Source organism: Amphibalanus amphitrite, unplaced genomic scaffold (assembly GCF_019059575.1).
Source record: "Amphibalanus amphitrite isolate SeventyFive unplaced genomic scaffold, NRLGWU_Aamphi_draft 001524F_arrow, whole genome shotgun sequence".
In the NCBI taxonomy this organism is placed as follows: domain Eukaryota; kingdom Metazoa; phylum Arthropoda; class Thecostraca; order Balanomorpha; family Balanidae; genus Amphibalanus; species Amphibalanus amphitrite.
In genome coordinates this window covers 84,782-109,676 of record NW_024883017.1, presented here as the reverse complement: position 1 = coordinate 109,676, position 24,895 = coordinate 84,782, and the positions used below count along the sequence as shown (strand labels likewise).

General features: G+C 49.3%; 3 protein-coding genes across 18 annotated transcripts in view; all 3 read right to left on the bottom strand.

The window, feature by feature from the left end:
• The window catches only part of LOC122373626 (protein transport protein Sec24A-like), a gene marked incomplete at its 3' end in the record, with an annotated part of 43,467 nt that extends 38,709 nt beyond the window's left edge, over window positions 1-4,758 (bottom strand). The window contains exons 1-3 of the mRNA XM_043351893.1: window positions 4,580-4,758; window positions 3,199-3,269; window positions 1,074-1,370 (exon numbers count right to left, since the gene is read on the bottom strand). Coding sequence (XP_043207828.1) covers window positions 1,074-1,370; window positions 3,199-3,262 — 361 coding nt within the window. The remainder of the gene's footprint in view (window positions 1-1,073; window positions 1,371-3,198; window positions 3,270-4,579) is intronic.
• Window positions 4,759-6,036: 1,278 nt separating this feature from the next.
• On the bottom strand, window positions 6,037-19,530 carry LOC122373619 (RNA-binding protein 4-like). 16 transcript variants are annotated; one of them, XM_043351878.1, is made up of 8 exons: window positions 19,458-19,530; window positions 16,364-16,614; window positions 14,921-15,048; window positions 13,659-13,776; window positions 12,367-12,548; window positions 11,659-11,821; window positions 9,799-10,034; window positions 6,037-6,494 (listed from the first exon to the last, which is right to left on the bottom strand). In XM_043351878.1, the coding sequence occupies exons 2-7, from the start codon at window positions 16,499-16,501 to the stop codon at window positions 9,822-9,824; spliced, it is 942 nt and encodes a 313-aa protein (XP_043207813.1). In that variant the 5' UTR covers window positions 16,502-16,614; window positions 19,458-19,530; the 3' UTR covers window positions 6,037-6,494; window positions 9,799-9,821. The 16 variants fall into 16 exon arrangements, with proteins under 16 accessions (XP_043207813.1, XP_043207811.1, XP_043207809.1 ...); XM_043351876.1 differs by having other exon boundaries at window positions 19,176-19,519; XM_043351874.1 differs by having other exon boundaries at window positions 19,302-19,519.
• A 2,212-nt stretch (window positions 19,531-21,742) lies between these two features.
• On the bottom strand, window positions 21,743-24,484 carry LOC122373625. Its single transcript, XM_043351892.1, has one exon. It carries the CDS (start codon window positions 24,482-24,484, stop codon window positions 21,743-21,745), a length of 2,742 nt encoding a protein of 913 aa, XP_043207827.1.
• Between the last annotated feature and the right edge of the window lie 411 nt (window positions 24,485-24,895).

The following is a 24,895-nucleotide window of genomic DNA, read 5'->3' as shown; positions in this document are numbered from 1 at the left end:
TCGTAATCGTACAAAACGTACGCCAACTCTCTGTTGTGTACCAGAATCACAAGTTTCAGTTTAGCGATCTTCCCCACTGATACACTACCGTCCTAACGGGATGGACACGGCCAATGCAGCGCAATAGCCGAGGGTCTAACCCAACACCTCACACAAACAAGGTGTCACCCAATTACGAACGACAGTCAGCTGCACGAATACGTTCAGCGTCGCTCACGGGGCTAGGCCGAGAAACTCTAGGAAAGACACTCCCAGAAACGGTTCTCAGCGCTAAGTCATTCCACCCGGGCCGTTAACAGTAAACCGGATGTTGCTATCACCGTGGAAAATCAGCAGCATGCTTGCTTCGCTCAAAACAACTCCCCCCTTAAACCCCATTCACGGTTTCTTCCATTCATTCATTCATTCATTCCTTTATTCGTCCACTTCAGTCACTTGACCTGACCTCAGACGCTACCGGTTAACCTGAGACCTTAAAATCGGGTACCAATCGCTGCGACTTGTAACGGCACACACGCTCGTTTTTTCCGCGAGGCTCTAGCTCTATTAGAAGCGAAACGGCGTGCTGGAGTCGTATCAACCCCTCCGAAACCCATTTTGTTTGCGGGAAAATGAGGAACTTATAGAAAGAACACCTTTCTAATTTTTTGCATGTCGATTTGCAATGACATGAAGTTTATTTTGAAAAAAATAAAAATGTGAAAAATTCTGGTCCCAAAAGTCATTAGAGGCAAATGAAAAAAAAATTAACGTTTTTGCTCAACAATGAAAATTTTTCTTTGCAATTTTTAAATTGTAATATTAATTTTGGATTCATCGCAAGCTTAGTGTTGTTTACTGTTTGTTGGTTGCTTAACCCGTTCTTGAGTTATAGGCCATTAAACTCACCGTTACAAACCGAAGTTAAAAAAATGTAATGCAATATAACTCAAAAAGTTTTGATCTGAGAAGTCTGATATTTTGCCAGGCGTCTTTGGGGCCTATGATTACCCCTAGGACCGATTTTCATTAAAATCTGAGAGATGAGGGTGACGGGCCTGGTACGATCTATCGTGGAATGCCCCAGCACTCACCTATCGAAGTAGGCGTCTGGGCAGCAGCAGCAGCAGAAGCGCCGGGGGCGGGGGGCGCTGCCCAACCCGAGGGTGGTGCGCTTGATACCGGTCTAAATTGCTGCCCCGCTGACACTCCTGGCGGGAGGGGAGGTCGGAATGGTGCCCCGGGAGGGAGACCCGGTCGGGGAGGCACTCCCGGCGAGGGAGTCATTCCCGGAGGCATGGGAGGAGGTCGAGCCCCAGGAGTCAGACCAGGGGACTGGCCAGGAGGTATCCCGGGAGGACGAAGTGGTGTCTGCATTCCCGAAACCGGAGCTGTGGATGAAAAGAGAGACAGGGGTGTTAGCTTGGTCATTAGTTGCATTAAAATGGTTAGGTAGTTAACTATGGACAATATGACTGTGGTAAACGCCGATGCAAATAATCCAGGCCAAGCAGTCAGTATCTAAGACAGTGAAGAATTTAAGAACTAAGTGACCATTTATAGGATCACACCCAAATCAGTGGGGGAAACTGTGGTCAAATCTTCTATTTTTGGAAGCCTTCCATTTTTGGAAGGACCTTCCATAAATGGGTATGCATTTTCCAAAAATGGAAGGCTTCCAAAATTGGAAGGTCTAATCTCAGTGTTCCCAACTGTGATTCACATTCTTTGATTTAAGTTACGGCCTTTTTAAATGTGTAACATTAATAGTTGATTTTGCCATTTATGATCATTGATATAAGGAGAAGCAGCAGTGCTAGTGTTGGTAATACAGGCATGCTATGTCAATGTACATAGTGATATAATAGCATGGTGTCCTGGCGCACTGCTCTCTTTTTCTACTTCTAGAGGACACATAGAAATTCAGAAGAGAAAACAGCTGGTCAATAACCAACCAGGAGGAACACAGCTATAGCCCTGACAAAAAATGGTTTAAATTAAACTTACTATTCCTCATATAAATTGAAGATTCATGCTCCTTCGATAGAAAGTAACACGAAAAACGGCGCAGCAACGCCTATTTAATTCGTCCCATATTCCGGAAAAAACATTGAAAAATGACGAGACCTCCACCCAAATGTTTGGCAAAAGCCTTAAAAAATTGAAATCAACCACACAATATGCTAATAAATGCAGAAAACGGCAACAAATACAAGTTTTACTCGCCACTTCACTCCCGAAACCTCCGCACTCTGTCCAGACAATTCCGCACTGTAAATAAAGTCGGCGGTATCGAACAAGCATGGCCCGTCACTAAAGTACTTTTAAGGATATTTACTTTTCGTTTTTGATGCTTTTTGCTTACAAAATGTTTGATAAAGTCTTATAAAACCATCGTTTGTCGGTAAATTTTTGTCAATTTTCCACGACTCATTACTTTGAAAAATTACCTAAAATACATCCACGCTAGGATTTAGGCATCCACGCTAGATTATGGACACTTCACTATGGCGAATAGAAAGCGACCAGGGGCGATAGTCGCATTTGCCTCATGTTCGGCGGAAATCGGTAAGTTCCAACATATGCGCAACATTTTCTATATTTGGGTACGATGACGTCGTCAGCGTACCCATTTTTGGAAGGTGCGTACCCATATATAGAAAATCCTTCCAAAAATGGAAGGCTTTCTAAAAATGGAAGATTTGACCACAGTTTCCCCGACTGAAATGGCATGAACAGGTAATGAAAGAAGAAAGAAAGGAGTACAGTAATAATTCAAACCTTTTCTTAAAATGTCTTATAATGTCTGCCGGTCCCGTAGCTCAGTTGGTAGAGCGTGAGAGCACGCGTTCCCGGTTATAACAGTCCGGGTTCGAAGCGCGACGGGCGCTTGACATTTATGGGCATCCTGACAGGTATGGTTGCAGTTGGTGGCAGGCCGTAGCCAGGCGAAGTCAGTGACGGGACCGGCCGTGCGCGGCTATGTGCGCCTGCGCACGTTAGACTTTGGACTTTAAATTCTGCCATAGAACCGGAATTGCGCGATCGGAGGGTAGAGGTCAGGGCCAACGCAAAAAGCTTTGCTTAGCGGGGGCTCTGTCCTTGTGAATCCTTCACATCAAAAGATTCGGACTAAATTCAAAAACCAACATTAACACCAATAAACGATCAACATTTGGCCATCATACAACACCAACTGATAAGAGCAAGACCTCTCACCTGGTGACGGTGTCAGTGGTGTCCGAGGTGGACCTCCTGGCGGTCGAACCGGTGCTGGCTGCATGGTAAATCTGAGAAAGAAATGGGTAGTCAGTTCTCAGTGACTACTCACTGATTTTATGATCAATACTGGGCGCTATTTGGTCTCAGCTTTTTACCAGCAGGCGCGAGCATGCTGCTGCTTCTTGGCTCCTCATTGGTCGAATTCAAGTGGCATATTCATTTGATCAATGAGAGGCCAAGAAGTGCCAGCAATAGCTCCCTTATATGGGGAAAACCAACAGCATGCTGATAAATAAACAGCGACCGAACAGACTAGCTCTGGTGTGGCATTGCTCAAGAATGTCACACTGAGAGACTCAGAGAGATCAGAGAGAATAAGAAAGAATCAGAGAATCAAAGAATCAGAGATACGAGGTGCGTGTGGGGAACCTGTCTTTTGTCAACAATTTGATACTGCAAGAGGGCTAGTTTCTGAATTTATTGGTAGTTTTCAGGCCTTCTTTATTGAGGATTTCCAGCTTTGTCAGTGAAGTCTGGTGGTTTTTCCCTACTCATGGCCTGGCCTGTCAGCTTGTCAAGCAGCTATTCAGTCTGAATACATTAAATACTTTGAAAAGATGAAGTTGTCTGATTTTATAACCATACATGGTCATCGCCCTGCCCACTCCAGCCATTCAATTGGCTGATCCAATTTTTGTTTGGCTCCTCGTAGTTTCCCCAACTGTTTTTGGAGTAAAGGACTGCATCTCTAAGAAAGTTTCGAAACACTATTTGTTCAATAAGTTCCGACTGAAGGTCGCCAAGAAGCCAGCAGTCAGCCGCGTCCGGCACGCAACCACTTCGCCACCCAAGTTGTGTCGGACTGGAACGCTCTACCAGAGGAAATTGTCTGCTAGCCATCGACAAATGTTTTCAAGAACTGGCTGGACAAGCACTGGACGAACTATGCCTTCATCGCTCCACAATAGTGAAGACTGTTGACGCTACCCGAGCTCTCTACGACAGAACCACCACACAATCCTAGTGCCTTCAATGATCACCAAATATCAGGTATCAGGTAATAAACTGACCCTGAATGTTATTAAATATCCCAAACAATATAGTTATTAATATTTTTTTTTTTTCAGAAAAGGGCACAACTCACACAATGACAATGTAACAAAAACAAACACGTTACAGGTATGCTAGAGACCACTGCCTGGCTACAAATAAAATACATCAGCAATGCATCCTTGTCCTGTTGCCCGTTACTTTGAGGATGTCATAAATAACATCATAAATGACAATTCGATAAAAATTCACAAATCAGTCACAATCCCCACCAGGCATTTACATGGAAATAAAATGATGTAACCATGATGATGACGGGGAAGCCTACCGGTCTTTGATGAAACTGCTTCTACCGTTGCTTCTACCAGCAAAACGTCAGAGCAAAAATTACTGTTTTGTGTATTTTAGGCTCAAAATACGCAAACAAGGAAACAAATTCACGAACAGAAAGTTTTTAATATTTTTCAAGCAAATTCCATGATAGGAATTTCTGCGCCAGAATCGTATTTTGTTGATACATGCTCTCGCGCATGCGCAGATTTTATTACGTGGCAAGTGATATCTATATTCCGCAAAATCAGAAAGAAAAGATCGAAATATCTGCCTGTTTGGTGGTTTTAAATGATAAACAACCCTGCCTTTAAAAAGAGTCCCTCACAAATATGCTGTATGCTCTCTTTAATGCGATTTGACAGAGCTTTATCTCGAAAATTAGCCAAATAAATTTTGGTGAGGAAACTTTTCGAAGAAAAACAATGGCATCAAATATGTTCAAAAGCAGTACCAGCATCATGAGCCTTAGCTAAAATGATTTGTGTTAGGAGACTTAGCTGGTCGTAGTCCTATTTTGAGTCATTATTCATTTTTAATAGAATAAATCAACGCGTCGAATACCAAAATTACGTTCTAACGCCTTTCATATTCTTCTCAATAACATATATCATAAATTCAATTCAAGACGCATAGAAATAAAGTCGGGAGGTCCGTCAACCTAGCGACAGATTGATATTCGCGAATCTGCTGTTGCCTGCGACAGTCAGCCATTCATTCGGGCGAATTCTTTATATCTATGGGCTGAATATTCTGCTCTGCAGCGGATTTGCTGAAATATGAATGTCTCTGAAATGTCTATATCGGATTTGCTGAAATCTGAATGTCTCTGAAATGTCTATCTACCAACAGCGGATTCAGAAATTTGTTGGCCCCAAATCTGCTGCTCTGGCAACAAATTCACTAAATGTCTGTCTACCAGCAGCAGATTCAGAAATTCGCCGGTCCCGGTAGGGTAGCAGCAAGGGTAGCGGCATCTTCGAGGCCGACAAACTTCTGAATCTGCTGCTGGTGGACATTCCGCGCATCCACCGCCAGAGCAGCATATTTGAATTGGTCTGATATCACATCGCTCGCAATATGAAAAGATCAAATATCAGTTTTTAGGTGTCGTTTTTATGGTTCTCAGTCGAAATCGCGCGAAAAAAGTGGCTGACACTGATTTTCTGAATGGTGTCGGGCAAAAAACATCAGCAGGGCGTATGTTTGGTTGTGGGGCGCTTTAATGTCATTTACGGCAACTTCTTTTCAGCCTAGGTCGCAGTGTGTAGAGGAGATGATAGTTGAACATTTCATTACCCCGAAATAATACAATATCGATCATACACCCCAGCTAGATGTCTCGTAACTCTTCCCACCAAACCCAAACAGAAACGCACATCTTACGTGTTCCCGACACGATCCTTGTCTATAGCACAGTTTGGTTGCGTGAGTGTACATTTCATAAACACACCGTATTTTTCAGTCAATTTTATTGAACATAACTTCACCGAAGTCGACGTGAATGCAGAAAAAGACTAATGCTACCAGACGTTAATCTATGTGACGTCACACATACGCAAGCGACTCGCTATTACGTCATACAGTCGATTCTCTCACTGTGACGTCATGGAGTCCGCGACCAATCAGCACGCTTTTCGGTCGCTTCTGTAGACAGCTGATTAGACGACCGAATGAACACCATTATGCGGTGTATGTAGACAGCAAACACGAACAGAATCTCTGCCCTCTAGCGGCAGAAATACACACTAGAAGTGCACGAATTTGCCGGAGTCTGTCGTTCTGCGCCACCTGGTGCTACTCGCGACACCATGCGGGAGGAGTCGACACTTGTAGTTTGAACCAAGGCCGGTAGGTGGCCAGACACTCACGCCAGGCCTTTTGTGTTGTACGTAATCCCAGAATCGGGAACGCTGCAAAAATCAGAGAATGGAGCTCAAATATAAATAAAGCGCACTTCAGCTACATATACAAAAGGGCACATTAATTGGCAGCTGTATGCACGAAGAAAGGACACATCACTGGCATGAGATCTACCTATACTTAAAACCGGGGGGCGACACGGCTATTCGCGCAATGTATTCATTTATGGGCCGCGCGGCGCCTCGCGATGACGCGGCTGGAGGCAACTGCTCAGCGCGCTAGGATACGTCTGGCGGGGCCGGGCGCTGAACGGTGTGCAATGAATGGGTTATGGTCGGGCAGACAGAGATGAGGTATTGTATTTGAATTGACATCAGCAATCGGGTGGGGAAGGAGAACGTTTCTAATCGAGCTTGGGATGGGGAAAGCTGAAATTATCACGATCGGCTCATAGCTCCGACAGGGCCGGGTGCCGTACCATGTGTAGTATATTTAGGCGGGCAGACAGAGATGAGTTATTGGATTTAAATTCACCTTACCATCGGTTTCTGGTGGGGTTTGAAGACGTTTTTAGTCAAGCTCGGAGTGGGGCAACCCACTGGCGGATCCAGGGGAAGGCATTTGGGGCAAATGTCATCCCCCACAACCAGGGCAGCGCCCGAAATCGCTTTTCGAGAATAAAAGAAACCTTCACAACTTTTCTGAGGAAATGTTGGTTAATCACACTGCACAGCAGTGCGCAAGGAATCGAAATCCGAGTTTTTAAATTAATTCCGAGAAACCTTTTTGGGGTAAGCCCCCGCAGTGTCCAAGACCGCTTCCTGGATCCGCCAGTTGTGAATAAGTCACGGTCGATACCGAGCTTCGGCGGGACCGGGCGCTGTATACGTTGTTCTTTCAATGAAGAGGTGGACAGACACCTAGCCCCACATCCTACTGCTATGCCTTTGCTTATGTGGGTGAAGCACTAAAGCATCACGGAATCCCTCAGGACCTGCGAGTCGACGAGGTGGCCGCTTTGTCCGCCGGGTACCTACTGCAGCTCCCTGGAGTTGCCTGGGACCGATGGCAAAACAACAGCTCCGGCGGTGCCCCTATGGGCCCATTTCCCGTAATGTAGAGATCATATCCTCAATGATCTCCATTACCATTTTATATTCCTAAACAGTATGACAGACCATTTATGCTTGCCTACGTTCAGGCATTACCTCTGATGGTCATACACCCAGTACAACATGTGTTGTCTGTCAAACAACAATCGACGACGGGATCCCTTCTCATCATGTCTTAAGCCATCGGTTGTCAATTCACCCACCCCGTTTCCCTAAAAATAGACGGTCAGATTCGGCCTGGGTCCTTACAACCCCTCTAGATTCGCCAGAGGCGCCAGAGACGGGATCAGATCGCCGTTATTGCACCCGTCTTAGTGTCTTTAATACTATGACAGCTTCGACCACGGACGTCGGACGGGGTGATCGTTCCACGATTGATTGTACGCACCATCCAGGCCTAGGATGCATCGAGGTTTAAAAGAATGCAGTCTGTAGAACAATCAACATAACAATGGTTGTAAGCAACCACATTAAAACATCTCCCCGGCTCCCGCAACGTTCCAACGCCCGTCGGCCCTCCGATATGCATTCGCCTTGTGTGTCCGCCGAGCCGGCTTGCCTCCAATGACGTCATCGGCCGGCCGGCGGCGTTCAAGGTCAAACGGCTGGTGTCCTTACCTGGAGTTCTATAGCCTTGCTTAAAACCCTAAATAAATATGCCCCCAGCACACATGACACACTTCTGAGTTCTGACCATTCTTTCACTTCCTAATACCCTAACGCAATCCCCCCATTCACATCGCAGACCACAGCTCCACAGCCCACCTCACAATCATTTCACGATTAGCATCTCAGTCTCTACACCGAGCTATCCTCCCAGGTTTACTCTCCCCGTACCTCCATATTTCCTCACGTACAGCCCACAGCTGAAATAATGTGCGGTTTTATCAAGCTCAACGGATGGCTTTGACTGACGATTTTTAAATGCGGAGTGATCGAAAAGAAGACGTAAATAGATTGGCAGCTGCAACGGTGACGATACATGTAAGGTACAGGCCTCGCGGGTTTTAGCGGTAGGTTTTGCACCTAGAAAATTTAGTGTATTTCAGGCTAATATCTTCGTCGTCTTAACCCTATTCCTGGCGGGGGGGGGGCCTCAGGAGCCCCCCCCCCCTGAGGTTTTTTGGTTATTTCTCCCAAACGCGTTGAGCTAGGAAGCTCAAATTTTCTGACTTTTCCTAAAAGGCTTCTACGCAACATGTCTGAAAATTTTGAGTTGATCTGACCTCAGGTCAGGTCACCAGAGGCGGTTTGGTGACCCTACCTCAGAAAAGTTTGCAATCACGCCAGAGCTAGAGTTTTTGACCGATCAATTTCTTCTCTTCAGGCTTTAGTTAGGGTACCAGTGTGTGCGATTTGTATATCTCGGAATTTTGATATCGGTGACCTAAGGTCAGGTCAGTTTCGCGACCTCCCCATTATAAGTCAATGGGGGAAAAATCAACTCCCTGTTTTTACCACTAAAACGGGTCGGAATGGCCCCATATACCATACATGACTTCATATACGATCAACCTTCACTACCTTGAGATCTGTTTTGCTGTTGGGCAGCTGTGAGGTCATGTGACGTCATCAAAGGTCACCAAAGGTTTTTGGCCAATAACTCCGTACAGGAACAAGATACAGACGCGTGGATGGTCTTATTGTGTTCAGCTCGTCAAGACGCATCGAATGATATACATGACGACCTCGAGGTCACGTGACCTGAGGTCAACCTTTGACCTTGACCTTTCGAGGTCAACATATATATCATTCGATGCGGATTGACGAGAGGATCACGATGATGCCCTTAGTTTGTTCCTATCTTGACTAATTCGAAAGTTATTCGAGAAAAACTCTCTCCATATCTAGCGCCGCCATTTTGACTTTTTCGACCCCTGTGACGTCATCTTTGACCTGACCTGAAAATGACCTTAGTAAAAATTGTAGATCTTGACCGTGCGCATCCGATGCCGTTTACCGTTTGTCGCTATCTTGCTTCGTTCTCGAGATCTCAGGGGGGGGGGCCGAATCGGCCCCCCCCGCCAGTTTCTTGTCCCGGCGGAGCCCGCCAGGAATAGGGTTAAGCTTTTAAGTGTTGAAGATGCGATCGACTTGTTGGGTAACGAGCCGGCCATGATCGTGTAAAATGGCTTCATCGTAGATCGATTAGTTTCTGAGATATAACCGGAAATGTGCAAAACCTACCGCTTAATCTCGTGAGCGCCGTACCCCCCCCCCCCTCCTCCCCTCCTTTACCCACCTGCCAGCTCCAGCGCTCCTCTCTCAGTACCGGTACGGGGCCGGTGCCCGCCTATCATACAGTGCCGCCGCAGCGGCCGCAGCAGCAGCAGCAGCGGCGGCAGGATCTTCAGCATAGCGTCTCGGCGGCGGCGGTCCATAAGGATCGTGCATCGCAGGCAGAGCAGCGGCGGCGCGACGGCGGTCGTACAGGCCGGCATACTCGTCGTAGTAGGTGGTGGGGGCGGCGTAAGATGCCTGGGGAGAGAGGGGGTGTTAGAGAGAGAGGGGAGGGAGGGAGAGAGGGAGAGGGAGAGGGAGAGGGAGAGAGAGAGAGAGAGAGAGAGAGAGAGAGAGAGAGAGAGAGAGAGAGAGAGAGAGAGAGAGAGAGAGAGAGAGAGAGACAGAGAGACAGAGAGACAGAGAGACAGAGAGAGAGAATACCCCTTATTCGCGTTGCGGAGCAAGCGGATCACCGTAGTTTTATCCCTCAAATAACTAACCGAATACCAACAAACGGCTCACTCATCTCATAAAACGGCTCGTGTCTGTACGAGGCCGTAGTGTTAACACTATACACTCACACATAACTCAATAAATACCAAAACCGACAGCTCACTTAGCTCACAATACGGCTCGTGTCTGTACGAGGCCATAGTGTTAACCCGCGCACCGACGGGGGGGGCGGATATCCGCCCCCCCCCCCCTGAGGTTTTTCGCGGATAGCGGGAAAACCGCGGCGCGTAGCGCCGCGAAATTTGGTATGACTATTCTCTCATCAATTTTACACAGGGTGTGCAAGTTTGAACCTCCTAACTTTTAAGGTCAGGTCACCAGGTCACTTTGAATGACCCAACCTCAAGTCACTTTTTTGCAACTTTGTCACCGTGCCAGAGCTACAGTAGATGTCGGAGGCCTTTGAAAGTCGCAGGATGTTATTAGGTCATTAGTAGCTACAATTTGTATATCTCGGAATTTTGATGTCGGTGACCTAAGGTCAGGTCAATTTCGCGACCTCCCCATTATAAGTCAATGGGGGAAAAATCAACTCCCTGTTTTTACCACTAAAACGGGTCGGAATGGCCCCATATACCATACATGACTTCACATACGATCAACCTTCACTACCTTGAGGTCTGTTTTGCTGTTGGGCAGCTGTAAGGTCATGTGACGTCATCAAAGGTCACCAAAGGTTTTTTGCCAATAACTCCTTACAGGAACAAGATACAGCCGCGCGGATGGTCTCATTGTGTTCAGCTCGTCAAGACGCATCGAATGATATACATGATGACCTCGAGGTCACGTGACCTGAGGTCAACCTTTGACCTTGACCTTTCGAGGTCAACATATATATCATTCGATGCGGATTGACGAGAGGATCACGATGATGCCCTTAGTTTGTTCCTATCTTGACTACTTCGAAAGTTATTCGAGAAAAACCCTCTCCATATCTAGCGCCGCCATTTTGACTTTTTCGACCCCTGTGACGTCATCTTTGACCTGACCTGAAAATGACCTTTGTAAAAATTGTAGACCTTGTCCGTGCGTATCCGATGCCGTTTACCGCTTGTCGCTATCTTGCTTCGTTCTCGAGATCTCAGGGGGGGGGGGCGGTCATCCGCCCCCCCCCCCGTCGGTACTAAGGTGGCGCAGACCCCCGTCGGTGCGCGGGTTAACACTATACACTCACACATAACTCAATAAATACCAAAACTGACAGCTCACATACCCGTACACTATACAATCACACATAACTCAATAAATACCAAAACCGACAGTCCTACTCACCTCATAAAACGGCTCACGTCTGTACGAGGCCGTAGTGTTAACATTATACACTCGCACATAACTCAATAAATACCAAAGCCGACAGTCTACTCACCTCATAGTAGGGCTCGCGTCTGTACGAGGCCGGCGGAGGCGCGTAGGCCGGGTAGGGAGCGTAGCGAGCCCTCTCTCGGGCACCCAGCGTAGCCGCGGAGTAGCTACTCCAGTCCACCGCCGCCGCGGGCACGGCAGCGTAGGCGCTCGGCGCTACTTCTTGGCTGTGGAGACGGGGAAAGTTAACACGGGACGGGATGCCTCTTGGTTTTGAAAGAGAAGGGTCGGGAGGTAATGACAAGGAAACCCTTTGGATGGGGAGAATCATGGAGTAGGTTTATTATGACTATTTTTCTTCGCTGTGTGAAGGGGCAATAATCATTGGCAATAATAATTGAATCATAAGGCAATAAATCATTGAACCCCTTCGACTGTATGGGCAGTAGAAGAGAAGTTCTTACATGGGACTTCCTATTGACTGGGTGGGTAAATAGATAACAAGTAGGTAGAACAAAACATATTTTCTCTGACCCATGTAACAAGCATTTATTCATCAGACGGTGGATTCTCGCTCCCCCTCTATCCATACCCTCCTCTTCTCTCCCTCCCTCCCTCCCTCCTTCCCCTCTCTCTCTCTCTCTCTCTCTCTCTCTCTCTCTCCCTCTCTTCCTCCCTCCTCCCCTCCCCCTCGGCCCTCCCCGTCCCCTCTAACTCTCTCCCCCTCTCTCCCTCCCTCCCCATCCCTCCCCCTCCCTCCTCCCCTGCTCACCGTCCACAATCTTTACTCCAATGTCCGGGACTGCCGCATCTGAAGCAGATATCCGCCCTGTCCATTCCCGGGACCGGCCTGACACTACTCGTGGACAGCTGTACACGGACCTCCTGGCCGTGAAGCTGAACACCTTGGAGGGCGTCTATAGCCGCCTGGGCCTGGTCCTCGGTCTCCATGTGCTGGGGAAGGGGTAACGGGGAGGTTATGGGGGTAAGCGGTGAGGGGTAAAGGAGGGGGTTAGGGGGTAAGGAGAGGTAAGCGTTTATTTGGTTTGGCTCAGTTACTTGGTAAAGCAGCGGAGATGACATAGGAGCATATCATAGATGACTTTACAAAACATAATGCATTATCTATTTCACACATCTTCAATGATTTCATAAATTACCAGTATAGCGCCTTTTGGGGCGACTAACGGAGCGAGCGAGGGGGTGAGTCTTGCACGTGCGAAATTTCGAGGGGGTACCTCCAACTGACTTGTGCACGGCACCCTACTGACCGGTTTCTAGCAATGTGCCAAATTTGAGCACAATCGGCCCAGCCGTTCTCGAGATCTGGGAGCGGCACCCTGCACGTGCGCACGTGCAAAATGGGTCCCAACTGACTTGTGCACGGCACCCTACTAACCGGTCGCTAACTGTGTACCAAATTTGAGCGCCATCGGTCCAGCCGTTCTCGAGATCTGGAATCGACCCCTGCACGTGCGCACGTGCAGCAGCACCCCAACTCTGGCACATGGATATGCAGTGCCTAGTGGGTGCCTACCTACATGCCAACTTTCAGCGCAATCGGCCAAGTAGTTACCGAGATATTGCAACAATTACAAAAGTGACACCTCTTCGTTTTGCACGTGGCACGTGCATAAGGGGTCACCCACATGCATCGGGAATAGTCCAATACTTGGTAGAAGGAATGAAGCTACCCTACAAAAATTACCGCATGTAAATCGGTCAAGTGGTTGCTGAGATATAAGCCTCGCAAAAGCGTCCGCACGGCCGGCCGGCCGGCCGGCCGCTCATACTCAGAAATTTCCGTTATTCTACGTAAGACTCCGCTCGCTTCGCTCGCTCCGTAATAACACACACGATGCAATGTAACATCACAAATAATATCATAATGTCATCAAACAATATGCAATAACTACCCAACAACACAGTCATAACTCCCGCATATGACGCTACATTACATGACATCATATGATCACAAAGACATGACATCAAACAATTATATGACATCACACATGCACTGACGTCACAGTCACACTAGCCTCTGACGTTAGTGACAGGACTTACCACGAAGGCGTAGTTGGCGATGATGTCCGCTTCGACGACATTCCCGTGCGGAAGGAACAGGCCGCGCAGCTCGTCAGTTGTCGTGTCCTTGTGGAGATTTCCGACGAATATCTTACATCTGCGGAAATGAGTGTTAGATAAGAGCGCTTGTTTAGATTTCCGACGAATATCTTACATCTGCATGAGAAATGGGGTGCTTTTTTAGACAACTTAGGCGTACTAATTTAGAGTTCCGACGAAAATCTTACATCCGGGGAAAACGGGTGTTAATTTAGAGCGATTGTGGAGTCCTCGTGGAGATTTCCGACGAATATCTTATATCTGGGGAGAAAACGGGGTGCTTGTTCAGACAACTTCAGTGTACAAATTGTGGAGATTTCCGACGAATATCTTACATCTGGGGGAAAATGCGTGTTAATTTAGAGCGATTTTGGAGTCCTTGTGGAGATTTCCGACGAATATCTTACAGCTGAGGGTGAGGGAAATGAGTGTTTGTTTAGAGCGATTGTGGAGTATTAGTGGATATTTCCGACGAATATCAGACCATACGGCTGAGGGAAAATGAGTGTTAGTTTGGAGCGATTGCGGGGTATTTGTGGATATTTCTAAAATAGACAAATCTTACATCTGAAGAGAAACAGGATGAACTGTAGCATTTCAGATCTTAAACACGCAGAGAGAGTCTTGGTTGGGATTGGACACCATCAGACCTATATTAAACCAACATCCATGAGCTGTTCACCATTCCATCGTTTCCACCCTCGGGACAGTCAAATCCCTTTCCTACAAACCTCAACCCCTGATCCGGGCTGGACAGTCACCTTAATTCGACGTTAGTAACTCCTCAGAATCAGGCCTATCGGGTGGTGGGGTGACCGTTAAGGCTGAAATAGACTTTCCGCATGCAAGAAATCGCATACGAGAGCCTATTCAAATACATTGTAGTTCGTCCGGTATCAATCACATGAGAGAGGTGCGTGCGATTGATACGAGCGTGCTTCCATGTGCTTGAATAGGCTCTCGCATGCGATTTCCTGACTACGAAAAGAGTCTGATTCAGGCTTTAGTGGGACTAAGTGGCCTGTCCTCGGGACGGGCTCAGCTCCGACGACTCACCAGTGTGTCCACCCAAACCAACATCCCCCCAACCCATCATCCCTCCCAACCCTGTACATGTCTCCTTCTGGCTTCCACCAAAAGAGTCTACCCCTATAAAACTCCCCACTAACCCCCATAGAAAGCTGGGCCCACTCCCCTCTCACCTCCCGCGTCTGGCCTGGCTGCGTCGGTTCACTCCCGTTGACATCTCGACCACCATTGGCTTTCCGCGCACCGTTTTACCGTTCAGAGCGGCGATGGCCCGCTGTGCGTCCGGCTCACTCTCCATGTGCTGCGCGGGGGGTCAGAGGTCATATAGGGGTCACATAGGGATTATATAGAGGTAGTATAGGGGTCATGTAGGGGTTGTATAGAGAACAGATAGAGGTCGTATAGGAGTCAGATAGGTCCTACGGGGGTTAGACAGAGGTCGTATACGGGTCAGATACCTAGGTCATATGGTGTCATATAGGAATCAGATAGGAGGTTATATAGGGGCAATATAGGGGTCAGATACTAAGTCAGATAGAGGTCGTATATGGGTCAGATAGGTCATGTGCGGTCATATAGGAGTCAGATAGAGGTTAAATAGGTTAAATAGAGGTAAAATAGGGGTCATGAGGTATTTTAGGGGTCAGAGATGGGCCCGAGACAAGGTCGTGTAGTGGTCATACAGGGGTCATACAGGGTCAGAGATGGGAGTCATATTAAGGCCATGTAGAGGTTGAGATGCGGGTTATATAGGGGTCAGTGGTTACATAGCTCAGAGGTCATTTGAGTCAGAGAGGTTAAAATGGTTAAATAGAGATGAAATGGCTAGATAGGTCAGATGGGGTCTATGAAAATCAGAAGCTAGATAGGAGTTATGATAGGTAATCAAAGGTTTGACACAGATCTGTTGGAGAGCCAGGGACAGGCCAAGGCATTAATGATTACATGGAGGTCAAAAAAGGTCTTATGATGGTTAAAGGTTAGCACGAGGTCACGAAAGAAGTTACTTAGAGGCCAATTAAGGTCGTAACATAGATAGGTTAAATGTAAAACAAAGCCCAAAATACAAGATGTCCTATTGAGGTCGACCTCTCCCTGCAAACAAACTATCAAATACCAATATTCTCACCCTACCCACCCATCCAGGCAAACTTTTCTAACCATACATCACTGCCATAGTTTTTCACACCCAGCACAACGCCACAGCTTTTTATCACATCAGCATCTACTACCTCTCCCCCGTATTCACTCACCACAAACCACTAAGCCATAGTTCTTTATGACATTGGCTTCCCCCACCTCTCCCCTTCACTCACCACAAAGCCATAGTTCTTTATCACATCAGCCTCCACCACCTCTCCCCTTGTTTTTCACTCACCCAAAAGCCGTAATCTTTATGCCATTGACTTCCCCCACCTCTCCCCTTCACTCACCACAAAGCCATAGTTCTTTATGACATCAGCCTGGACCCCCTCTCCCCTTCACTCACCACAAAACCGTAGTTCTTTATGACGTCGGCCTCAACCACCAGGCTCTCCCCTGTATTCACTCACCACAAACCACTAAGCCATAGTTCTTTATGACATCAGCCTCGACCCCCTCTCCCCTTCACTCACCACAAAGCCGTAGTTCTTGATGACATCGGCCTCGACCACGGTGCCATATTCCTCAAACAGAGGCCGTACATCATCTGGTGTCGCAGAGTCACTCAGGTTACCCAGGAAGATCTTCACAGTGCCCGATCGCGAAGGCATCGTGCTGGTGATGACAGAGGAGGTGCTGAAGGTGATGAGGGTGATGAGCTAGCTAGTGAAGATGCTGAATCAGTGATGCTTAGTATTGAAGATGGAAGTGGATGTTACAGAACCTGTAAAAATGAATAATAAAAGGTCATACTCAAAGTTAGCGTAGATGTGTCGGGTTAAGTATAACAGAACTGAAATCACTTTTACCTATAGAATATCCCCAACTGGTATAAATGTGTCTCAGTATAATTGCAGTAGGTACTGTGGATCTAGAACAGCTTTTGTCCAGCAGAAGCAGCAACATGACAAGGCAAGTTGAAATATTACGACTTTGATGGAATTTAGCAAGTTGAGTGCTCATGAATATTCAATGCTATTATTCACTGTAAATACTGTAATGCTATTACAGTATTTACAGTGATTTATTTTCTTTGCAGACAATGACGATAATGCTAATGATGCTACCTATAAATGCATATAGCGATTGTAGCACATTTCACCACTGATTCTCTATCATAGCTCAAAAAATATTAATGACCTCTAGCATGTCAAACTGATTTGCTAGCCTTTATCTGAGCCCTGATCAGCGGCCAGCTAGTACTCTTCGCGGATTTCCTCAGAACGAACTCTGAAAGAATGCAAAATAGTTGGTTCATTGCGAGACTTCTAGCAGTCATGTTTTCCACCATAATTCCAGACTTGAAGACCGTCAATCTAATGGCCATCTCAGTTTTCGTGACTGGTTGACCTGGGATCTGTGCCATGCCTGGTGAGTGGTGGGAGGGTCTGTCACTGTCTAGAAGCTTAGGTAACGCTACGTAGCGCGGGTCACAGGTTAGACCGTCGCACCTGGCGCGCTGAAATTTGTGCAACTTATAGAACAAGGATGGACAACGTGCCTTTGAGGGGTCTCAGTTCGATCGGGCCGATGGTGAGCACATGGCGCGCGCCCAAAAAGTGCAAATTCGCGTCATAGACTTTACATGTATAAATCGGCTTGCAAAATCGAGCAAAAATGACTAAATTTAACCGACACGGGTCCGATCCCCGTGCAATATCTCTGTAACCGTGGGCCCGATCGGTATACGGGGAAAACAGCATCGTGTAGAGAATTGAATGGGCAATCGAATGGTGTGCAGTGCATGGAAATGGCACGCGCCACGTGCACCGGAGAGGGCACTTTTATTTGGAAAATTGACATTTCGGACGGATTTTGGACTTTATGCTATTTTCGGGTGACTGTCAGATGGAGCAAGTTCAAACAACGCTTACTGGCAAGCTAACTGTACCACCTTTCATGGAAAATTGTGAAAAGCTAATTGATCAATAACAAGGCGGAACAAATCGCTGGAGAAAATGGCATTTGTCCATAATGTGCCAGTGTCCCAAAATTATATTTTTGCTTGGGTGTCAGAGGGGAAAATTGCTGACCAAAAAAAGGATGAGAGTGAAAAATTGTCGGTCAGGTTAGGTCCAAAAAGAGTGGGAAAATGACAAAAACATTAATCTATCAACAATTGTGACAGATGCAAAACAACCATTCACGCAATTGCTCCTTTCGGTGGAATTGGGAGTGGAAAATTGGGCTTGAAAACTGGAGGTGAGAGTGGAAAATGATTTTCATTTGGATGTCGTTTCCCACCCACATCTACAAATTTTGGGACCTGTAATGTGCCACTAAATAATTACACGGTTTTTGCTGCATAACCTGATAAGTTTAACAATTGAAAATGGTATCATTAGAAAGAGCATTCAATTCTCTCTAAGATCCATTTATCATTTTGCATGACCCGCAATAGTATTCTTAAAAATATACATGTTTCAAACCTCTGCATCACCTTGTTCTTGTTGGATTAGGGCACGTACCTGCCAGGGCTCAAGCGTCCATCCTCTGCATAACCATTTTAGCGGAATTTATCTACGGCTTTCCTTTGTCATAAAACTGTGCACCGAAATTATAAAACACACTTGACAGGTTCACTGAACTCTAATGACAGGTTCTGAACTTGAAGTAGAAAGCTTGCTTATCAGACAACACAGGCACCTTGATGCAATGGATATTCTTTCCAAACCAAATTGCTTAGCAGTCAAAAAGCTATTGACTGAAATGGATAAACCCAACCAACACAAGAACAACCAAACACCCACCGATCGAAAGTACCCCTTATAGCATTGGGGAGCAAGCGGGTCACCCTAGTATATATCTATTTTCAAAGTTACAGCACTTTGGATTCAGAGGGGCTAATGCATTTAAATACCCCCTCTGAATATGTGACGTCAGCGCAGATTTAGCTATACTCTTATAATAACATCTTTGTGAAGCAGTGGTGGTATATGCTGCAACATCTGCTGCACTTTTAAGATACCAAAATATTGCAGATTGCTTCCAAATTGAAATGACTTCAAAGGAACAGTGAAGGCTCCTAAACATAAATAAAAGTACCTAATGTAATTGTCAAGATGTCAGAAACCGGTTATTTTTCAATGAAATTTGGCAAAGACTCAGTTTTGCTCAATCTGAACCAGGCAACACCACTTTTATGCCAATTCATTTATTCTCTATGGTGGGAGGCCCAATTCCTTAAACAGTAGCGGCGGAACACCTTCAATCAAGGGGGGGCACAGCCGACTTAAGGTCCCCTTCTTTCAATCATGTTACCGAGTACCCAACCTAACATTTCACCTGCTACGTCCCAGCCTGCTTGATTCAATCCATATTCAAGAAAGTGATGGGCGTTTTTCAATTTCAATTGATTTCCGCGTGATGCGATTCAAGTTGCTGTAGGACGAAAAGAAAATTCAAGCTCACCGGCTAAGGACAAGGTTAGCAAACAGCGATTCCGCAGCAAATATCTGCGTATGATTGGGTGACTGATTGATCTGATTGCAATATTTGTAATAACGAATGAATTACCCAATTACCATGGAATTACCATGCAAACTGAAACGCCGCTAAATCTTTTACCGAAATTGCAATAAATTAAGTCAAAGTGGCTCATATTATTTTGAACAGTCGCCGCCATTTTGCTATTACCATTGAGAAGTATGTTTATATATTCCCGAGATAAAAAACAAACAAATCGAACTTATCCCATAAGGCAACGCTTTGTTATAGATAGATAGATAGATAGAAAGACAGATAGATTTGTATTTCAGACTAACAGTCCATTGCTATGAGTTGATGATGGATGTACCAGATGGATGATGGATGAACAACAACACTCCCAGTCGATGCACATTCAATGTAGTGTAGCACAGCATGACAATAGAGCTTACTGTTGTCATGCTGTGTTGTTGTTACAAGAAACGCAATTAATGACAATTACACAAACCTACTAAAAATTATTATGTTATGTTACTGTGGTCCTCCCCGTGGCCTAGGGTGGATAAGACGTCGGTCTCCTAACTCGGTGGCAGGTGGCAGGGAGTTCGCGGCCCTCCACGTCGCTTGACCCGTGTTTTGTGATGAGCCCAAATGGCAGGCCTCAATTGAAGTTCAAGCATCGAGCCTAAATAGCAGGCCTGAATTGAAATTCATGCATATTTACGCGATGGAGATCAAAATCTGCTAGATTGGCAGCCGGCAGGATGGTTGCTTGTTTTATTTGACGGGTAAAAATGACAGAAAAGCTCGCATATTGTTTTTCACATAGTCACATCTTATACAACCTACACCATGACAGTTGCCGATTGAAACGGTATCGCAAGCATGTCTCTTAACCCTCGCCCGCACATGCCATTTTCCCATCCTAGAACGCACATGGGGGGGGGGGGTGGTTGCCACCCCCCGCGCCATTTCGTTCCTGTTGGAGATAGAGCTTAGCGGTAAGGACCAAAAAGATTCTTTGGGAAGAGACGAATCCAATGATACCCAGTTTTACCTTCTCAGGTCAGTCATTGACCTTCCAGGTCAGGTCAAACTAAAAAACATTGCTGTTTTGGGTCACCGTTGGATATCAAGTGCGCTGCTTATCATATACCGATGACGATGCCGTTTTCTGGTGCCAAGCCAGCTAGAACCTCTTTCTCACACTACCCGACCAGGTTTTTGCTGCTGAGGTCATTTCAGGTCAAGTTAGGTCAAGGTCAATTATATGTGTTTGTATGTCTGTGTGTGTCTGTGTGTATACTGATGTGTGCACCGATTGTTTATGTGTCCATATTACATGAAATCATGATCTGAGAAGCTTTTACCAAAAATGCAGTCAAAAAACTTCACAAAAAGTAAATTCCGCTTGCCTGAAACGCCAGGGGCGTCGTTTTGTATAGGCCTGGTAGGGCCCGAGCCCTACCAATGTTTATTTGGGCCCTACCAGTGTTCGCTGAGCTCTACCAATCTTGTGTCACTTATCAGTTGGTAAAAAAATCAAAATAAACAGATAAGCAAATAAGCATATATGTACATTCGTCACAGATGTGTGTGGCCTGTGGGCCGTAGGAGCTGCTGTCGCGAACCCTTCGCAAGCCGGCAGGGGATTCTTAGGGAACGGCAAGGTGTCCTCACTCCTCAGGCCGGCAAAGGGTCTTCAGAGGCTGTATTTGTCCGATAGCGCGAAACGGGCCACTGCACACGCGAGACGGGCCACCGCACACTCCCAGTCACACAGCGCGAGAGCCCACCCGGTCCTTCCGTCCCCAGACCCCCTGTCGTCCAGTGTTCTAAAATTGGATATTGGTTGGGTGTGCCGATGAAGAAAAAAATCCTAGGATGAGAAAAAAGAAAGTAAATAACTGCAGTATTTTTGCAAAATGGTGTAATGCCAATTTTTATGCTAACTGATAAACCAGGATTTCAAGTCAGGATCTTGACAGGGTGTGGAACAAAAGGATGTGGGTGCATCAACTGTCAAGTGACGAGTGAACTTTCATGTTGGGAGTACATGAAACTCTTTTCAGAGATGAAGTAAAGTCGGTCATTCATATTTTAGGGATGAAAATATTTTCCCCATTAGGTGTGATTTGCCACCAAAAAGGCTGAAAAATGAAACACTACTGTCGTCCCGCCTCTGACAGTGAGGCCCGGTACAGTCCGGGGCCCGGTACAGCCCGGACCAGGTACCGTCTCTAACATCGGCGCCGGGGACGGGATACCACGACCCCGGTATCACGCCACACCTCCCCCTGATTTTCCAGAATCATACATACAATTATACAAACACACGATACGGCAATACAAACACATAATACAAACAATACAAACAAACAAAACAATATCAAACGCACATGTGCTCACCGCTCACGTAAGAGTCATCACTCCGGCTGGGTGCAGCAGCTGCACGGCGGCGGCGGTCGCCGGGCACGCTCACTGTGACGGGGCGGGGGGATATTTGCCGCTTCCGCCGGCTCCCCTTCCGTCGAAAACGGTTCCGACCCCTCGCCAGGCGGCACCGTCCCATCTATCCCGTGTGACTCAGTCTGTGGCTCATCGGGGGGCGCCGCCCCGTTCAGCGCGTCATGTTCAGCTCGCAGTGCGGCCGGCGGGGAGCCAACGAGCAGTGGCGGCGATTCGTCGGCCTCTTCACTGTCATCCCCGCTGTCCGAGGACGCTTCGTACCGCGGTCGCAGGTTACGGACGTGCCACGGAACGCCGTCCACCTCCAGCACCTGTTCTGAGAGCTCGCCCGTAACCGTCCCGCGCTGAGACGTCTCGGTACAGCGGGTGCCGCGGCGCCGCACCCACACACGGTCCCCTACCCGGAGCCGGGTGTCGGTCGGCTGAGTCAGCGCTGGCGCAGGCTGGGCGCCATCCCCGTCGGTATCGACTGGCGTATGCCCTGGGCGGACGCAGTCTCTCACCGCGTAGCGGTACACCCCGGCCGCTGGCGCGGTGTCCGCCGTCCGGCCGTCACGAGGAGTGACGTTGTAGAGGTGGACGGCCTCGGACACAGGGCACCGCCTCCTAGCCGCGATCACCTTGACAGTTCGATGGCACCGTTCCACTACGCCATTGCCGCCCGGCTCGTGCACGGCGCGGAATCTCAGGGCAATGCCCCACCGTGCCACGAGCGAGGCGAGTCGCCGGCCCCGAAACACCGTGTCATTGTCCGCCAGTATTTCTTTGGGCGCGCCGCGCTCAAGGAAGATCTGTTCCAGGTGGCCGGTGACCTCCACTGCGTCGGCACGGCCGAGCGGGCGCCAGACGGTGAACCGCGTGGGCCCGCAGTCGATGACGGTTAGGTAGCTCCGCCCCTGGTGGTGGGTCACGTCCATCGCGACGCGCTCCCATACTGCCGCCACCTCTAGCGAGCCGTACCGCCACCGCACAGGCGCCTGGTCTATCGATCGGCACACATCACAAGTCGTCACGACCGCGCGCACCAGAGCCCTCGTCACGTCTCGAGACACATCTCGCCGCGCGAAAAACAGCGTCCGACGAACGCCAGGGTGACCGGCCCGCTCGTGCACCGATTGCACAGACGACCTGACGGCATCTGCAGCACCAGCACCAACGACCACCTGCCCACGGGCGGCCGAGTCGCCGGCTCCGTCATCGGCCGTCACCGACATCCTGCTCTCTTCACACTCGTCACGCAGCCACTCCTTCGGCACTCGCGTCAGGGCGTCGGCGAGGTTCTCCTCCGAGCGAACCAGCGTGACGGTGACCTTGAGCTCCAGTTCGTTGGCCAGCTGTCGAATGAGGTCGACACGGCGTCTGATTAGCATCTCACCGGCCGCTTTCGTCCGGAGGCGGGCGCGGCCGCTGAGCGCGTCGTCCACCCAGCGGTGCACTGTCGCCGAGTCTGTCCTTAGGTCGATGTTTGTCACGCCCCACGCCACGGCCAGGTTCAAGCCGCGAACGGCGGCATCCAATTCGGCCATGTTGATGTGGGTCGCTGCGGCATCGCCGGGCCGGAGCCAGCAGGCGTCCTCCATCACGCCACCGCACGGTGTCTCGATGACCACTCCAGCCGCGATCGAGCTGGCGTCTGTCCAGACGATTGCCTGATCCCCGGTCCAGCACCACTGGCCCCGCGCCGGGTCCGCCGCTAGCAGCCGGGAGTGCACGTGCGAGATCTGAGACTGCAGGAGCGCGTCGGTCGTGACGTCATCCCAGCCGCGCGTGACGGCATTGGCGCGCCGTTTCACCCAGGCGGCGGCGGGTCGCAGCCAGCCGCAGACAGGGAGGTGCGCCACCAGCCTGCCGCACCATGCAAATACCGATCGGCGCGTCACACGGTCGGGCGGGTCGGGGACAGCACTGTCACGAGACCACCGCAGCTCACCCGCCACACGCCGCACGTGGAGTCCCAGCATCCGAGCGCCGTCCTCGGCGCGTGCCGGTGGCTTGCACTCGAGCCCAAAACGCTCAAAGTGCTCGACCACGTGCTCAGCACTGACGACAGCCTCATCCACAAGCAGGTCGTCCACATACGGACAGACGGCGCGCTCCACTGCTGCATCCTGCGCCATGACGAGCCGCACCACCGCCTTCATCACGGCCGGCGCTACATTAAGTCCAAAACCAAGGCGGGTCAAACAGAATCGCTCACCACGGATGATCACTGTCTGATACGGCCATAGCTTCCGGTCGAGACGCAGCTGCAGGTACGCTCGCCGCAGATCTACGACGGCCACCCGCCGGCCGTGGCGGCGCCATTTCCGCAGGCGGTCGGCGCACACGTCCGAGTCGGCGGTGTATGCAGCTACGTGACCGTTCAGCTCTCGCATGTCCAGTACAGGGCGCACCTTCTTTGCTTGTGGGACGGCCATCAAGGGCACGAGGCCGCGCGGCGGACCGTCCTCTGCTTCATTGTAGGGCTGCAGCCAGCCGTTCCTCAGCCACGTCTCGAGCTCCTCGTCATACTCCTGCCGCGCTGACGGTGGCACGCGGTACTCGGCGACCCGGTTGGTCAGACAGTCTGGTGCGACTCCGTCCGCCCACTTCCAGGCCACTGTCCAACTGCGTGTATTAGCATCGAACCTCGCCGTGAAGTCTTTCGCGTCGGCCACTAGCTCCGCGGTGGATGCCCCGCCCACTCTGGGCCCGGGCATGGTATGCCCGGTCGCCGGGCCGGCCGGGTCCTGTGACGCAGTCGCTGCGGCGCTACCAAGCCCCGCCCCCTCTCCGCGCGATGCCGAGGCTGCCCTGGCCGGCTCCACCGCCGCCACCTTGGCGCCGCCTGGACGCGCCACTGTTCCGCCGGTCACTTGGCCTGCCTGAGCGGGGCGATCCGTTGCTCCCTCGCCGCCGCCTGCGCGCCGCTGCACAGCCGATCGCCTGCGCTGCCCGGGCCGGGCCGGCCGCCGCCGCCTCGCCACCGCCTGGGCGCGCCACTGTCCCGCCGATCACCTGCGCCGCCCGGGCTGGACGCGCCGCCGCCGGCGCCTCGCCTGGCTGCGCCACTGCCCCGCCGTGTCCTTGCGTAGCCGGGGCCGAGCGCACTGCCGCCCCCGCGACACCAC

Coding starts and splice junctions, on each gene's coding strand:
- LOC122373619 (XM_043351869.1), bottom strand. Junction 11,822..12,366: donor TGGAGTAAAGATTGTGGACG/GTGAGCAGGGGA, acceptor CCGTCTCCACAG/CCAAGAAGTAGCGCCGAGCG. Junction 10,035..11,658: donor GACGCGAGCCCTACTATGAG/GTGAGTAGACTG, acceptor CTCTCTCCCCAG/GCATCTTACGCCGCCCCCAC.
- LOC122373625 (XM_043351892.1), bottom strand. CDS start 24,484: ATGCCCGGGCCCAGAGTGGGCGGGGCATCCACCGCGGAGCTAGTGGCC.